A 17,040-nucleotide genomic window follows, 5' to 3' on the forward strand; every position below is an offset into this window, starting at 1 on the left:
GTATATATTTAACCAAAAGAGAAGAATAAGAAACTCCCATAATTTTGTCATCCAGAGATAAGTTCAACTCACTTCTTAGTCTGTATCCTTCCAGATCACTCAACACATATATAAAGATATCTATTTTAAGGCTGGGCTCAGTGGCAATGGCTCATGCTTGTAAACCTAGCACTCTAGGAGGCCAAGGCAGAAGGATCATTTGAGCCCAGGAGTTTGAGGTTGCTGTGAGCTAGGCTGATGCCGTGGCACTCTAGCCTGGGTAGCAGAGAGAGACTCTGTCTCAAAATTAAAAAAAAAAAAAAGAAGAAGAAGAAAATAAAGATATTTATTTTACAAAAGTGGGACTCATACATGTTTTGTATCCTGTTTTTCTCAGCTAACAGCATATAGTAAACACCTTTCCATGTCTGTAAATACCCACCTACTACATAAATTAAAATGTCATAATCATAGCATAAGGTATTTAATTTTATAAACATCTCTTTAGTGAACATTCTTGCAGTTATATTTTGCTCACATCCTTAATTATTTCCTTAAGATACATTCCTAGAGGCGGTAAGCCTCTGGAAGACTTGCTACATACATACCTCCAAATTGCACAAGAAAGGATTTACTAATTTACTCTCCCACCAACAGGGTATTAAAAAGTGCCCATGATAATTAAAGGGGAAGGAAAACCTTTGCCAATTTGACAGTCTAAAAGTAGTTAACTCATTACTGAGTTCATAACTTCTTTATCTCAAATTCTGCAAACAAATGGGAGTGGAACCCAGAGGTTTTCTTTGATGGCTGGGTGCCCAGCGCAGACCCACTCGGTCAGGACCTCCTGGGATTTTCAGCCTAGCCTGCTTCCGGTGGGTGCATGGGAACCACCAGGGGGCAGTGCGGAGCCATTGATCATATTCTGAATGCCTTCCAGCTTATCCATAATGAAACTTTGAATAGGACAATTATTCTTTTGTTGCGTATTATATGACTTATTCACATTGGTATTTATAATGTTGATAAGCTTATGTTAACATTTCATCCCCTTCCAATTATTTTTATATTTAATTTATATGTTGATTGTATAATAAGAAACTTACCCGTTATAGCTCTTCTGTAGCTGGGGGCTGCAACACCTAAATTTGGTCTAATACCAGCTCTGCCTGTGGTCTCTGTGACCTTGGAGGGACGGTTGATCACTATGGGCTTGAGCGCCCTTATCTGAGCAATGGCCAGGATGGGCTGCAAGAATAGTATGTTTTCTTCCATTCTAGCACTAGTAGCATGAAAAGTGTTAAGAGTGTGGCCTTAGTGATGATGTAGGACTTGGGCAAGTTCTTTAACCTCTCTGTACCTTAGTTCCTTCATATGTTACATGCAGATAGTAATAGCATCAACTTATAAGGCTGCAAGGGTTAAATGAAATTATACCTGGAAGTAGCTTGGTAGAGTGTCAGGTATAAGGTACATGTTGTCTTTAAAGAAATCTGTTTATCCAAGATTTATGCAAACCATTTTCTGTCTTTGCACATACCTATTTACCTGAAATGGTATTAATATCAAATAGAATATGATTTCAGAAATGCTATATTCCATAGCTGTGCTGAGTAGTATAATCACAGCATCATGGCCCCCAGCTACTGAAGAGTTAGAATGTATCTGTTTCCTTTTTGTAATCAATATATAAATTATAGGGGAAATTTAAAAAAAAAATAGTTGGAGGCAGATTTGATATCAGTAAAAATGTTTTTGTTTTGTTTTTTTATTTTTTGCAGTTTTTGGCCAGGGCTGGGTTTGAACCCACCACCTCTGGCATATGGGGCCAGCGCCCTACTCCTTTGAGCCACAGGCGCCGCCCAGTAAAAATATTTTTGATCAATATCATTGTATTAGATAAATGAAATCTTACTCAACTGGTAGACTACCCACAGGCAGTGGACTGACCTGTTTTCTCTATCCATTGCACTCTCAGAAGGTTATGGTTTCACTGCTCCCACCCTAAGTCAACTAAATTACGGTCTCTGGTGACAACCCCAGGACCGTGGCCACTAATTGCCTTTACACACATTTCCACTAGTACTGGCAACTAGGGAGGAGCACTTGCACCTCTAATGCAGTTAATCCTGAAATGCCCTGAGGTAGAATCATTAAGCACCTCTCATGAAAGATGTGAGGCTGTGACAAGGGATGTGGGGGCCCAAGGGACAAATAAAATTAGATGCCTGTCCCCAAGAAACTCGAGATAAGGGAGGAAATGTGAGCTGAGCTGGAAGCTGGAAAGTCTGGGGTGGGGGGAAGGGGTTGGAGGCAGCAGAGAGAATGACTGACTTGGAGGGACTGAGGTGGGGCAAGGAGAATGTCAGGAAGCCATTGCAAGGCAGGTAGCTGAGATGGAAAAAATCCACGACTTAGTGAGTGGTTAGATGGTGTGTGAAAAGTGAGGAAGAGGGAGGGAAAGATGTAAGAGGTTTTGACCCTGTGGGTGCACAAGAGGATGGTGGATCTGGGAGAGGAGCAATTTGAGAAGAAAATAATGGTGCTTCTTGGAACATGTTCACTTTTGGGTCTGTGTGCAGAACCTCATCCTCCAGTTGCAGGATTAACCTCACCCACAATTTGCTGCAGCCCCTGGAAGGCTATAAACACAGGATTCTACAGCACTGTTCCCAAATGTCACTTATTTGCATAACTGCCACATACCACCTAAATTGTTAATATTTTTCTTTAAACTGATTCACTTCACTTGGCGCCTATAGCTCATGCAGCTGAGGAGCCAGCCATATACACCAGAGCTGGCAGGTTCGAATCCAGTCCAGGCCTGCCAAACAACAAGACAACTACAACCAAAAAATAGCCAGGCAGGCGCCTGTAGTCCCAGCTACTTGGGAGGCTGAGGCAAGAGAATCGTTTAAGCCCTGGAGTTGGAGGTTGCTGTGAGCTGTGATGTCATGGCACTCTACCCAGGGTGACAGCTTGAGGCTCTGTCTCAAAAAACAAACTGATTCACTTATTTCCCACTTTTTAAAAATGGAGCATCACTGCTATAAGCAACAATGTCCAAGAAATTTTCCTATAATACATGTGTGTATACATAACACACATATACGAAAAATACATATATAATGCCTATTAAAACAACCATTGAGATGCTATTTAATAGGATTGCAATGGGAACTAGGAACACTTCCATGAAGTGAGGAGGCAGCCCAAGTTGTTGTGATGCTGCATCCGTGTACAGGGTATCTGACACATAGTATCCCTGTAAAAATGCTCATTTCTTAGCCCTCCCACTATCCATCATAATTCCCTGTGCCCTCCCTTCAATATGAATAGAAAATCATTTTTAGTTCCCCAAATGTGTAAGCTTTGTGTGCACCCACATTAGGATGGGGTACAGGACCTCACTTGGGCTCCTTTATCAAGGCAATGGCCCTGTGCAGAGGTGGCTGGTGTGATGGTTGCTCTCAGAGTCCATTCTCACCTGTGGGGTCAGAGGTCTGTCCCAGAACTGCCCACCACGGAAGGACCTCCTCAGATGTTTCCCATCTCCCAGTGCCCAGGAGTTGTTGACTTTGGCCAGCCACTGCGCCGGCAGGAGCAGTGGAGAAGTGTTCTGAGAGGCCCTTGACGCTCCCAGTGCTGGGAGGCAGCTCCAGGCTGCCTGGCTGTTCTTTGTGTTGTGTATTCTACTGGCCCCAGATAAGCACTTCCTGTTCTCCATTGACTCTACACAGATCCTGCTTCCTTTCTCCTCAATACCTGGGATGCTTTCCAGCTTCTCCTCCCACAAGGGAAAATTCGGAAACCTCAGAATTCTCAGGCCTGCATTTGGTCAATGGACTTTCTGCAAATTATGACTACTTTCACCACGCTGTCACATTCCTTGTGGAGCCCTCACCTCTATCTAGGAACTTAGAATTCCTCACTGTGCCAGCCTGGGGAGAAATGAGCCTGGAGCCTGGCTTCTGCCTCTCCTCCTCACCACACAGAACACCTGTGTCTACCTTCAGGCTTAAATGAGAGAGAATAAGTAGACTACACCTCACAGATCAATTTTGGTAGCTTGTTGGTAGCTGCTTGTGTACTATGTTGAGGATTCTGAGGTCTGACCCAACATTAGTAGGAAACAATGTCATGGCCGGTTAGCAGTGTCTGCCATGGCACAGAGCTGGGTGTGGCAGCACTCATGCCCCCATATTTGCTATTCCAAGATCATGGAAACTTCTAAAAGGCAAAAATCGTGTCCTTGTACCTTTTGAGTTATACTGTAAAAGCACAAAGCCTTGTACTTGAGTGCCAACATCTATTTTGGTGACCATGGCTAAATTTAGCAGATTCAGTTTCCCCATTTTTAAAATGGGGATGATAACATCTGCTTTTATCTATATCCAGGGGTAAGATCAAATCAGGTAATATAAAATGCTTTAAAATGACTGCAGAAGTATATTTTGCCTGCATGGCCCAGCTCAGATGCCACCTCCTATATGAAGTCTTCCAGTTTTTCCATGATAACCCCTGTCCACCATGATCCCTCTCCTCTCTGCACCTGTCATTTGCAGACTTATATTTTAATTATTTATGCACTTTTAAAAAAAACACTCCTGTGGCATATCATACACATAAAAAGCCACCTTATGTATGTGCCACCAGACTTCTACAGAGGGCTCTGTCACTGCTGTCCCTGTGTCCTGATCAGCTGGTAGACAGTTCTGTAAGCATGATTTCATGTTCATGCTTGAAATCCTAGCATTCTGGGAGGTCAAAGGATGTACTGCCTGAGCTCACAGGTTCGAGACCAGCCTGAGCCAGGGTGAGACCTTGTTGCTAAAAAAAATAGCTGGGCATTGTGGTGGGCACCTGTAGTATCAGCTACTTGGAAGGCTGAGGCAAGAGAATTACTTAAGCCCAAGAGTTTGAGGTTGCTGTGAGCTGTGATGCCACAGCATTCTACCAATGGCGACAAAGTGAGACTGTCTCAAAATAAATAATAAAATCTATTTTAAAAATTTATTTCTAGGGGCAAGCAAAGGATAAACTGGAAGGGATTAGCTGGAAACAGAAGCAGTGGTGACATGGTAGAGAGAGGATTTAGAACTCCTTAATTGCCCTGGTTTTTGATATAAACAACAGACATTTTTGTCAGTCTGAGGCAAAGTGATTTGCCCCTGCCATTGGCACCCACCACCCACTCCTTTCAGATGCAGGCACAAAGCTGCTGCAGTGACCCTGCCACAAAATACGGAGAGTCTCTGGATTCCTGGAAGCCACAGAACTTAGTGGCTGTCAGGAGATGGGGGAAGCAACTAACAACGTTAAGGTGGATTTTGAGGTTTCTGGTTGGGCATGTGGAAGGCACAAGTGTGGGGATGAAAATAATTAATCTGGGGTTACTTTTAATAACTTTGCTTACTATTGCTACGATATAACACATAGTCATTGTATAAATTTCAAGTGAAGAAGAAAAGTACCAAGAAGAAACCAATTTCCTAAAATGCTAAAACTCGGTGATAACATTTTGGTGACTGTCCTTCTGTAACTAACTGGCTTTTCTCACTGAACAGTTTGTCAGTGAGACAAACCTGAATAAATGTGGATCAACCAGCAGGCACAGAGAACCGGAAACCCCGAGGGGAGGCAGGAGGAGAGGGCTTCCAGACAGCCCATAAGAGGCCTCAGGGATGCCCACAGCATGAGTTTAAAATCCCTTTATTTTCTTTCTAAAGTCATCTGTGGCCTTGGAATGACATGGAGTATGGAGAGGGAGGGTGGCAGAAGACAGCCTGCTGGGTGCTGAGCAGGGCTGGGAAGGCAGTGAGGGTGAGGGAGCCTGTATAGAAACTGGAAAGGGGGTGGCGCCTGTGGCTCAAAGGAGTAGGGCCCCGGCCCCATATGCTGGAGGTGGTGGGTTCAAATCCAGCCCCAGCCAAAAACTGCAAAAAAAAAAAAACAAAAAGAAACTGGGAAGGGAGGAGCAGGAGAAAGTGTGGCCGCCCACCAGCAGGCTCCTGGGCCCTCTTCCCCATCACACAACATCCTGGGACTGAGTCCTCAGCTCCTGGCAGATCTGCCCACCTGAGTGAAAGACAACACAGTTGAGGTCACACGATCCTATGTCAGTTGTGAGCAGCCAGTCAGAACCTTCTGTGTCCATCTGTGCCCAGACTACTTCCTCCACACCTGCAGGGACCCCACACTGTCTCTCTCTTCCCCATCCCCCGGCAGTGTAAGCCACTTCCTCTATGCCACACACCTTCAACTCACTCCTTGTACGTATGACAATTCAGAGCCTCCAGTGAGATACTGCTTTTCACCTATCACTTTAGCAAAGTTTAATAACTTTGGGTGGGCAAGCATGTGGAGAAATAAGCCTTCTTCCACGATGCTGGTGGCAGTGGCCACTCCACTGTTGAATTTTGTGAAAAATTCAACAATACTTCTCAAAACCTAAATGTACATGCCTTTGACGTAGCAATTCCCCTCACAACTGGAAATGTGTCCTCCATCTATATTCACACATGACCAAAAGAATGAGGGTTCAAGGGGATTCACTGTGGCAAAAGACTGGGAAATTGGCTCAGCGCCTATAGCTCAGTGGCTAGGGCATAGGCCACATACACCGGGGCTGGTGGGTTCAAACCCAGCCATGGCATGCCAAACAACAATGACAACTACAACAAAAAAATAGCTGGACATTATAGTGGGCGCCTGTAGTCCCAGCTACTTGGGAGGCTGAGGCAAGAGAATCGCTTAAGCCTAAGAGTTGGAGGTTGCTGTGAGCTGTTAGGCCATGGCACTCTACTGAGGGCAAAAAAGTGACACTGTCTCAAAAAAAAAAAAAAAAAAGACTGGGAAACACCAACATGTGTGCGAATGTGTGTACCTCCATAGTAGCAGTAGCCATCGCCCAGGCCGAGGCAGCTCTGTGGGGGCAGAATGACAGAGGGGGCGTAAGTGCAAGCCGGAGAACAAAGCCGAAGGCCATGAAGCTTAGAGGTGTTTCCCCTTTCAGCCCAGTCTCTGTACCCACTGGGGGCCAGGGCAGATGGTCAAGACCTGAGGGGAAGGGAGTTCTGTCAGTGTGTTCCTAAGCACATGGTGGCAAGGGAGTGGGGGACAGAGGGCCAGCAGGCCTGGAACTCCAAGCTATAGAAATGAGGACCCAAAGTGGGTTGGACTTTTGAGATTTTGTGAAAGGCCACTGCTCCAGGGGCAATTTTCCTGTTCCCTCTGAAAAGAGGCACATGGCTTTCAGAAAGACAAACCTATTTTCTAGTACTCCACCCAAACCACAGCTGAAAACCGTGTGTCAGCTTCCCAGGCATCCCAGCAAGCCAAGGCAGACCTGAGACCCCCTCATCTCCCTGCCTGCCCCAGGGAGCCAGCTGGCACAGAGCCAGTGATAACATCTCTTCCCAACTCTGCCTTCAGTGATTCACCACAATACCTTGAAATCAGTCAGGGTGGCAGTATTTATACCCTGGATAACAGCAAATACTACAGAACAGGGTTTCGGTTTTCGATTTATGCTTAGAAAGCCAATTGTTAGAACTTACCAACACACCACAGAACAGAACCTCTCTCCCCACAAAGCACCACAGGTGAGTGAGTGGCGCAGCCAGGCTCTCTCTTTTGGCTGTTCCCTACCCCCAGCTAAAGTGCAGGTCATAGGCTCACTAAACAAAGACTTTGAAATTTAGTGACTAAACACACATTTCTTAAGGGCTTTTCATGTGCTGGGCATTCTGCTTTCCTGTCCACAAGCCACGCTTGAGATAATCACCCAGCCAGGCAACAGGTGCTCTTATTCCCATTTTACAGGGAAGAAACCAGAGGTTCTGAAAGCTGAGGTAAGTTCCATGGCCACACAGTTTGCTGTGGGGTTTAATTAAACACCTCACTACAGCCTCCAAACCCAAAACCTACTGTGCTTTGAGACAAACAGTTGCATTTGATTTTTTTCTTCCACCTGTTCTAGGCTCCCATTTCAGGCTGATGAAATAAAATATTCCCATTTTAAAGGTGAGAAGATTAAGTCCATAGAGGTTAGGAAGAGCCTGGAACCCTCGCCTCTTGCCTTCTGTGTATGCTTTGTTCTTTTACCACCAAAACCTTGGCCTATGAAGGGAGACAGATTTTAAGAACAAACCTTTCATCAAGTCGGGTAGACAAAATTGCCAGCTTTTCTGAAACGGGAAGGGAAGAGAATCACTTGAGGTCATTCAGAAAAGAAGGGGAGTTACTGGGGAAAAGCAGGAAAAAAGGTGTTTATGGGGAAACTAGAACCTAACCAACCCACTCTTTTTTTTTTTTTTTTTTGCAGTTTTTGGCCGGGGCCGGGTTTGAACCCACCACCTCCAGCATATGGGGCTGGCGCCTTACCCCTTTGAGCCACAGGCACCGCTCTAACCAACCCACTCTTATTTTTGAGTTTACTATTCATTCATGAAATATTTTTGGAGACCCTGTGCTGCCAGTGCCTGGTGGGTCAGGGAGCTTCAAACATATTTGCTGACTAAATGCTGTGACAAGTGCTAGAAAGAAAAAATCCACTCATTTGCTTACATCATAACAAAATGTGGTTCTAAATAACTTCCTCGGAAAATTATGTCTGTCATATTAAGGACAAAAGTAGCTTGAGGGTATTGTTTGCATTAATTGAATTCATTTGAAGAAAGAACCCAATCCTCTACACTCAGGTGAAACAAAAACATTGTGCTTGGGATTTAGTGCCATCCACAAAAATAAGCAAATGCATAAACTACTCATTTAAAAAAAAATAAAAGAAGGGCCACGCCTGTGGCTCAAGGAGTAGGGCACTGGCCCCATATACCAGAGGTGGCGGGTTCAAACCCGGCCCCAGCCAAACTGCAACAAAAAATTGACAGGCGTTGTGGCAGGCGCCTGTAGTCCCAGCTGAGAGGGAGGCTGAGGCAGGAGAATCGCCTAAGCCCAAGAGCTGGAGGTTGTTGTGAGCTGTGATGCCACAGCACTCTACCGAGGGCGACAAAGTAAGACTGTCTCTAAAAAAAAAAAGAGAGAGAGAGTATAAACCTTACCTTTCACTTCTGGAACTTTGTTAAATCCATCTTGTTTGGTAACAAGTTCTAATACTTTCATTGTGTCTTCTTCGTTGGCTTCTGAAAACTAGTTTCCCACTTGGAAAGCTTTTCTGTCTCCTCACTACTGAGTGAATTTTCAATGTTGATGTATTTTAAAACTATAATCAATTTTTTTTTTTTGGAGACAGTTTCACTTTGTTGTCATCAGTAGAGTGCTGTGGCATAACAGCTCACAGCAACCTCCAACTCTTGGGCTTAAGCAATTCTCTTGCCTCAGTCTCCCAAGTAGCTGGGACTACAGGTGTCCGCCACAACACCTGGCTATTTTTTTTTGTTGTAATTGTCATTGTTGTTTGGTAGGCCCTGGCTGTGTTCGGACCCGCCAGCTCTGGTGTATGTGGCTGGTGCCCTACCCACAGAGCTACAGGCGCTGCAAAAACTCCAATCAATTTATGTTTATATCTACAGAAGATAGGAGGATCTTAAACAGGCCTCCAGGAACTGACTGAGTTGGGGATGGCAACTGCCGTGCTACATTCACAAATTCTCAGCCGTACTGAGGTGGTTATTATAAGAACTGGTCATTGCCCAAGGATGAAATGGGCTCCCGCTCTGCATCCCACATCGCCCCAGGATTCAGGGAAAATCCTGTTCAACTCCACCTTACGGGTGTGGAGACTGGGGCCTGCACTCATCCCATGAGTACAGTGTGGGACAGAGTTTCAACACATTATGATTGCTGGATTCTGGGCGAAGATTTGGGGTACAGGTATGACCCTCGAGGATTTACAGTCCAGAGGGCAGACAGAGTATGCAGATGGGTAACAATACCACCGCATGAAGAGCACCACGAGAATACAGGTCTGGTATGGATGCACGGGTGACAATGGCTGATTATTGTCAGGCAAAAAGTGACCTGGGGAGGACAGGGTTTTGAAGAAGTTTCCTGGGAATAAAGGATACAGCAGGCAGGGGAGCAGAGGAGCACTATGGATGTTTAAAGGATAGGAAGAACTGTGCAGCCAGTGTTGGGGGTGCCATGAGAGTGGAAGCCAAGAGAATAGATAGATAGATGGATGGATGGATGCTGGATTGCTGGTGAGTTCTTAGAAGGCTAAACTCCTGTGGGAGTTTGGAAAGCCATTGCAACAGTCCAGGTGAGAAATGATTCCAGTGGTGGCAGAATGAGAAGGGGAAACTGATCACTTCGTTTACCGTTTTTCGTTTATAATGCAATTCTTCATGTTCAACATAGCCTTTAAAAGGTAAGGGGAGCATTTTGAACAATGTCATGCTCACCAGGGTAGAAGCCACCTGCCCCCACAGTTTGGGGTTCACCCTTATGCTCCAGGGTGGCAGCATGCTCCGTGCATCTCATGAGACCTCTATTAAACGGGGCCTGCCGCTCAGTCCCCAAAGAGGCAGGAGGAACTAACTGGTCACCAAAACTGAGAGGCTTAGTTTCTGCTACAAAAGCCCCAAACAGTCAAGACTGGAAAGGTAGAGAAAGAAAATACACTTTCTGTGCATACTGTAAAAGAATCAGAGGGCATTCTGTGGGCTGGAGTTTTCTCACCTGCAAGGTTTTTGGTGATGACTTGTTTTCCTTTCTTTCAACCGTGGATACATTGCTGTGGATTCTGTAACGTGAAGCTTTGTTTCCTCCCTTGCTCAGGCCCTTCCTTAAAGGGCTTTCTGTGGGAACGTGTGAACAGGGAGAATGTGGTTGTTCCCCAGAGTCCTGTAGAGTCCTGTCCACACAAAGCAAGTGTGGGACAGGGCAAGTAAGGCTGGGCCAGGGGCCCTCCCTACCTTGTGGGAGCCGGAGGGTTAATCTCCGTGGCTCATTGGCAGTTCTGCCTCTGTACAGGGCATGCTGGGATTTCCTCCCAGCTGTTTTACATCACGAAGATTTGTGTGTTGGGGAAATTCCAGGGCACAGCTGCAATTAATCTACTGCATGCACTCCAATCGAAGGGGGGATTCTGTAGAACGGATTCTCCACGTCCCTGCAGGAAAAGGGGCTGTAGCTCTCCAGTGAGAGCATCCTTCAGAGGGACGCTGCTCTAGACCCAAGTCCAGCAGAAACAGCCCACCTGGCCAACTGCTCACCCCAAGGAGGGCTCTAAGGAGGGGCTCAAAAAGCAGAAAGGGGCTCAAAATATTAAAAGGAGCAGCACCTCTAAATAGTAAAGCCAAAATAACACCGATAGCAGCACTTGATAAAAATGTCACCAAAAAAAGGGAAAACTTTAGTTCACCCTTACTTAGGAATGTAAAAGTAAAAAATCTAAAACATGAAACATTCCACAGTGTAGCACAAAAGCAAACAAACCACCACAACCAAATAGGGTTTACTCGGGCAATGCAAAGGTGCTTTAATGTAAGAAAATCTTATTACTATATATACATCTCATGAATGAGTCCAGTCAGAGAAACCACATGACCATTTTGGTAGATGCTGAAAGAAGAATTCAACAATTGCTCCAATAAAAACAGTGTAAAAATAGGAAAGAATCATCCTTCCTTAACAAGGTAACGACATGTTTTAATCCACAGCCTCATTCTGCTTAACTGTGGACCACAAATGGTGAACCCCAGACCCCAAAAAAGAGTTTCTCAGCTTCAAACTGCTTATCTCTCCTGTTTCAGATAATCACGACACACCGTAGTGTATGTAAACCAGGAACTGTAGTCCCTGCTATTTGGGGTTTTTTTGTTTTTGTTTTTTTTCTATTTTTGAGTATCAGAAGAGAGTGTGTAACCCACAGACAGCACCCAGAAGTGGTTGCAATCACTATTGTTTGGCTATCACTTGCATTAGTGCACCACAGGTCTGATGTTCTACATCCCGGTGGTGCCATAACCCAGGAGGGAGGTAGCTGGACCATCCTTTGTGTGGAAGCCCAGCCATGATACCCTGGTCAGGAGCAGCTGGGCCCTGGATGGCTAGTTGAATGCAGCCTCGTTTGGGCATGCTGAGAATCTAAGCTCAGCTTCATATCACTTCATCCCCAAGGACGTGCTCCCACCCGTGAGTGATTACCCCCATGGTGCTTATAGGGTTGGCCTCAAGTGAGAATCATAGCTAAGAAGAGCTTTATTCCACTACACTCGTTGGGCTGGACCTGCCATAGGAGTTCAGAACTGCCCAGCCACCTCCAAATTTCTGGTTCTACAGTGGGAGAGGATTACGAGGCTCTTGTGGTCCTAATTCATGGTTCTGGGATGCTCAACTGCCCCTTTAGAATGTTCCTCTCCTCTGAAATGCACTGCAGAGTCAGTCCATGGCCATGCCTTGGGGGCTCCAAAGTCTCAGAGGTCTTCCCCCACCCGACTCCCATCATTCATCCCAGAATCTTAAAAGACAAAAAAAGTGTAAAGAGGGAAGTGACAGCCCTCCATATCACCCTTCCCTACACACACACTCACACACCCCCAGGTGCAGCTGGATCAGGTGGTCCTGGGTGGACAGTCACCAATCCAGCAGCACTTCTTCCCTCTGCCATCTGGCTTATCTGTAAGGGGCCAGACTTCAGTGGGGGGCAGGGCTAGAGGTTTTCACCTGCCCTCCATGCTTCCAAGACTCAGATAAAACCACTGAGTTAGAGAAGGGGAGAGGACGCCAGTGTGCTCTCTTCTTCCCACCAGAAGCCCAAAACTTGTTAGGTAGGTAAAACACCAGGCATGGTAAGTACCCTGAAATAGTAGCTATTTCTGAAAGCCTTTACTATGAATGTATGTATGCCTAACCTCTCTCCCCAGGACCAAATCAGACAAACCCAAAGAGAGCTCACAGTGCTTTTGGTACCAGCTCCTTCATCACTAGAGTAGTGATTGTCAAGGGATGGGGGTCAGAGGGGAGGCTGTTCTCTTCCTGTACCCTGGGAGATATTTGGCAAAAGTCTGGTGGGAAGCTGTTGGCAATTAGAAGGTAGAGGCCAAGGATGCTGTTAAACATTACAGAAAATTTATCCAACCCAAAATGTCAACAGTGGCATAGTTGAGAAACCCTGTGCTGTGGTCCTATGAGCCAGCTACGCTAAGCGGCACACAGAGTCACCCAATAATATTATTTAAGACCCAAAATGCTAGCATCGCCCCAAGCTAGGATTCACATTCCTTTGGGCCATCTCCATATGAGCTAAGGTCATCTCTGGTAAGCCAACAAGAATGAAGAATGGTCAATGTGCGTGTGTTTGTGACTCTAAACAGGGACCAGCGTTGATGGATTTTAGGAACCCTCCTATCGTGTTTAATGTAAAGGGGGATGAATTTGGGACACTTTTCTTTAGTACCTGATATTTGTTATTATAGCTCAATATTTTTTTCTTTTTCTTTTTTTTTGTTGCAGTTTAGCTGGGGCTGGGTTTGAACCCGCCAACCCTTGGTATATGGTGTCGGCACCCTACCCACTGAGCCACAGGCGCCGCCCTGTAGCTCAATTTTTTTAAACAAAAATGCATAGGCTGTTGGTTCATTAGAAAAATAGTGTGATGTTTAGCCCTCAACTGTAAGTTCAATCAGGAGAACATAGACATGTCTATTTTCAGTTTCTGGGCGGCCAGCCCTGTGCAAAGCAGAAAGTAGCGAGAAACCCGTCAGAGCAAAGAAAAGGTTGGGGCGTGGGGGTGTTAGGAAGATGGTAGTTGGAAAAGATTCATGACTCATGGTGTCCTGAAAAGTGTGGGATTTGAAATCAAGAGACCTCAGCTCAGGCTGCAGCTCCAATATTAACAAGTCGGACAAACCATTTACCCTGTGTTTATATCCATGAGCTCATGTGAAGATTTGGGATAGTGGCCCCTCCTTGTAATAGCAGGGTTGTTATGAAGATTAAACTGGGTTCTGTGGGTCAAAATGCTTTCAGAACTGCAAGTGTAGCACAATTGTTTTTCCTCACTGTGGAAATGAGTTCTAACTAATGATACCAGTATTTGTCCAGGTGCTTTTAACTTGCCAACAGCCCAGAAATCCCAGTTAATTCATGTAGGAAGTGTAGGCTATGGGTAGGGCAAGAGATGGGTGGGGCTGAGGAAGTCAGCAGAGGACAGAGACAGAGGTGAGACCCCACTTGGAGAATGGTGGGTGTGAGGTCTGGAGGGCCCATTAGGGGTCCCCAGTGCCCACTTTGTTCCCACCTTCCGCCCGGCCTCTTGCTACATGGCCCATCCCACCTGCTTTCTGGGCTACTTGCTGGCCCATGGTGCATAGGACCTTGGGTTGTTCAGTCCTGCCTGTGGACACATTTTTGAAAGGACAGCCCTGGTGGATGAAGAGCAAGGGCCTTTGGGGCTCTGCCCATCCACTTTCCTACTTCTGCACACATACTGCAAAGCCAGATCCTGATTTTTGTTTTCCTGTAATTGAGTGACCAGAGCACAGGATGGTTCAAAGATCTCTTTCTGTCTCACTCTGAAATTCTTTGTGGAGCCACCACTTCCTATGAGAGCTTTAATTCTCCAAGGAGTCTCAAGAATCCTGCAAAGAGGCTGCCTTGCTGGTCTGCTGCCCAGAAACACCCTGTCAGTGTTGACACTAAGACAACATGTGTGCTTTTGCTCCTGGCAGAGACTAATGGTTTGCTTATGAAAATAATAGGCGCCATTTATCACATGTCTCAGACAGGAGAGGCCCCGTGTTCAATACTTGACATTGTCCGTAATCCTTCTAACGACCTGTAAAGTCAGTAGTAATAGGCTTGCCTTACAGATGATAAAACCAAGACTCAGAGTCGTTGAGTCACTTGTCCAGAGTTACACAGCCTACACTGGCAGAGTGAAAACCTGCACCTGTGAATGCTGGGCCCCAGTGCTCCCAACTACTACTCCACTCACCCCTACTGGGCACTTGCCAGGGACCGTGGGTGTTCCTGTGCATGTGTGTGTGTGTGTGTGTGTGTGTGTGTGTGTGTGTTAGGGATTTACCATTTCGTTTGGACTTTTTTGGAGTGTTGTGTGGCACAGGGTGGGAAATTTTTTCAAGGTTGAGAAACACTGCAATGTTGTAAAGATCCGCATCCTTGAGGGTGGGAAGCTACTACCCACCTGTGAGTATCAGTCATCCCTGATGCGTCTGGAGAGGCTGTTTCTCAGAGAGCGTTGTGTGTGGCATTGTGAGAGACGGAAGTGAATAGGGTAGGGTGATCATCTGGGAGGCTCTGCTCCCTCCGGGATTCCTGTTTGTCCCTTGACTAGAGCAGAAAGGACTCCCCTCTCACCAACAGGTTCTTTGAATACTTTGATTGTGCTGGAAGATATCTCTTCTCTCCCCAACTTATAAAGTTCTACTTAGTTGCCATGTGTGTTCCCCCAAATTGACAAAGGGGATAGTGGTGGTGGTTATTACAAGTGCGTGCTCTCAGGCGATACCTGTGGCTCAGTGAGTAGGGTGCCGGCCCCACATACCAAGGGTGGCGGGTTCAAACCCAGTCCCTGCCAAACTGCAACAAAAAAATAGCCGAGCATTGTGGCGGTACCTGTAGTCCCAGCTACTTGGGAGGCTGAGGCAAGAGAGTTGGAGGTTGCTGTGAGCTGTGTGATGCCATGGCACTCTACCCAGGTCAATAGAGTGAGACTCGTTTCTACAAAAAAAAAAAAAAAAAACAAGTGCGTGCTCTCCTTTCTTACAATCACTTTGAAACTGACCCTATGCAGAGCATGTGGTATGAAAACAACAGCCTCCCTGGATCCTGCGGAACCTCTCTCTTCTCACCTTCGTCACTTTTTTTTAAGACAGAATCTCACTGTGTCACCTTTGGTAGTGTACAGTGGCATCACAGCTCACAGCAACCTCAAACTCTTGGGCTTCAGCAATTCTGTTGCCTCCCAAGTAGCTAAGATTACAAGCACCCACCACAACGCCCAGCTATTTTTTTTTTCCATTTGTTATTGTTGTTTAGCTGGCCTAGGCCAGGTTTGAACCCACCATCCCTGGTGTATGCGACCAGAGCTCTAACCACTGAGCTACAGGTGCTGAGACACCTTGGTCACTTTTGAGTGTTCCTCTCACCAACTGTTTTGTCTTTTCTGTCCCCTATGCAGTACCTGCAGATGAAATGGCCCCTCCTCGATGTCCCCTCCAGTGCCACAGTCAAGGACACAAGGTCACCATCACCAGCGCACTTGGTAAGTTTTATCTTAAAGCACCAAAGGGACACTGTTGGCGTCATCCCATGCCACTGCCACCCTCCACGTCTGGAGTCAAGTGTGATAGCGTAATGAAGGAAGAGTTGAGAGATCTGTATAACAATTTGAACGGTGAGCCATGACCTGTAATCCCAGCACTTGGGCAGGCTGAAGCAGGAGGACTTGCTTAAGGCCAGGAGTTCAACACAGTGAGACCCTGTCTCTACAAAAAAAAATTAAGACTGGGTGTGATACCTCATATCTATAATCCTAGCACTCTGGGAAGCCAAGACAAGAGGATTGCTTGAGCTCAGGAGGTCGAGACCAGCCTGTGCAAAGCAAGACCTTGTCTCGGCTAAACATAGAAAAATTAGCCAGTATCGTGGGTACACCTGTAGTCCCAGATACTCAGGAGGCTGGTGCAAGAGGATCACTTGATCAAATCCAGGAGTTTGAGGTTGCTATGAGCCAGTCTGACCCCATAGCACTCCAGCCTGGGGCAATAGAGTGAAACTGTCTCAAAAAAATTAGCCGGGCATCGTGGCATATGCCTGTAGTCCCAACTACTTGGGAGGCTGAGGTAGGAAGATCTTTTTAGCACAGGAGTCAGAGGCTGCAGTGAGCCACTGTACTCTAGCCTGGGCAACAGAATGAGATGCCATTTCTAAAAGCAACAACAATTAGGTTATGACCTGTACACACCACCCTCCAATCCGTAGCCCTGGCCATTCCTCCTGGTTCTTCACACAAGCCTACCCCAGACCCTTCCTGGCTGCCATCTGAACCCGTCTGCCCCCCTCACGTGGAAGGGTGGCCTTTCTCTGCTGTTGGAGCTCGTTCAGTACTGCCTCCTCTTCTCCCTCACAGCT

The 17,040-nt window shown here is 46.3% G+C and overlaps 1 protein-coding gene across 2 annotated transcripts in view; it reads left to right on the plus strand.

The window, feature by feature from the left end:
* Positions 1-17,040, plus strand: part of TCF7L1 (transcription factor 7 like 1) — a 172,290-nt gene that overhangs the window by 126,318 nt on the left and 28,932 nt on the right. For both annotated transcript variants that reach the window (XM_053588691.1, XM_053588692.1), the window contains exon 4: positions 16,088-16,171. In XM_053588691.1, the coding sequence (XP_053444666.1) occupies positions 16,088-16,171 (84 nt within the window). The remainder of the gene's footprint in view (positions 1-16,087; positions 16,172-17,040) is intronic.

This window comes from Nycticebus coucang, chromosome 4, assembly GCF_027406575.1.
Source record: "Nycticebus coucang isolate mNycCou1 chromosome 4, mNycCou1.pri, whole genome shotgun sequence".
NCBI classification, from domain to species: Eukaryota; Metazoa; Chordata; class Mammalia; order Primates; family Lorisidae; genus Nycticebus; species Nycticebus coucang.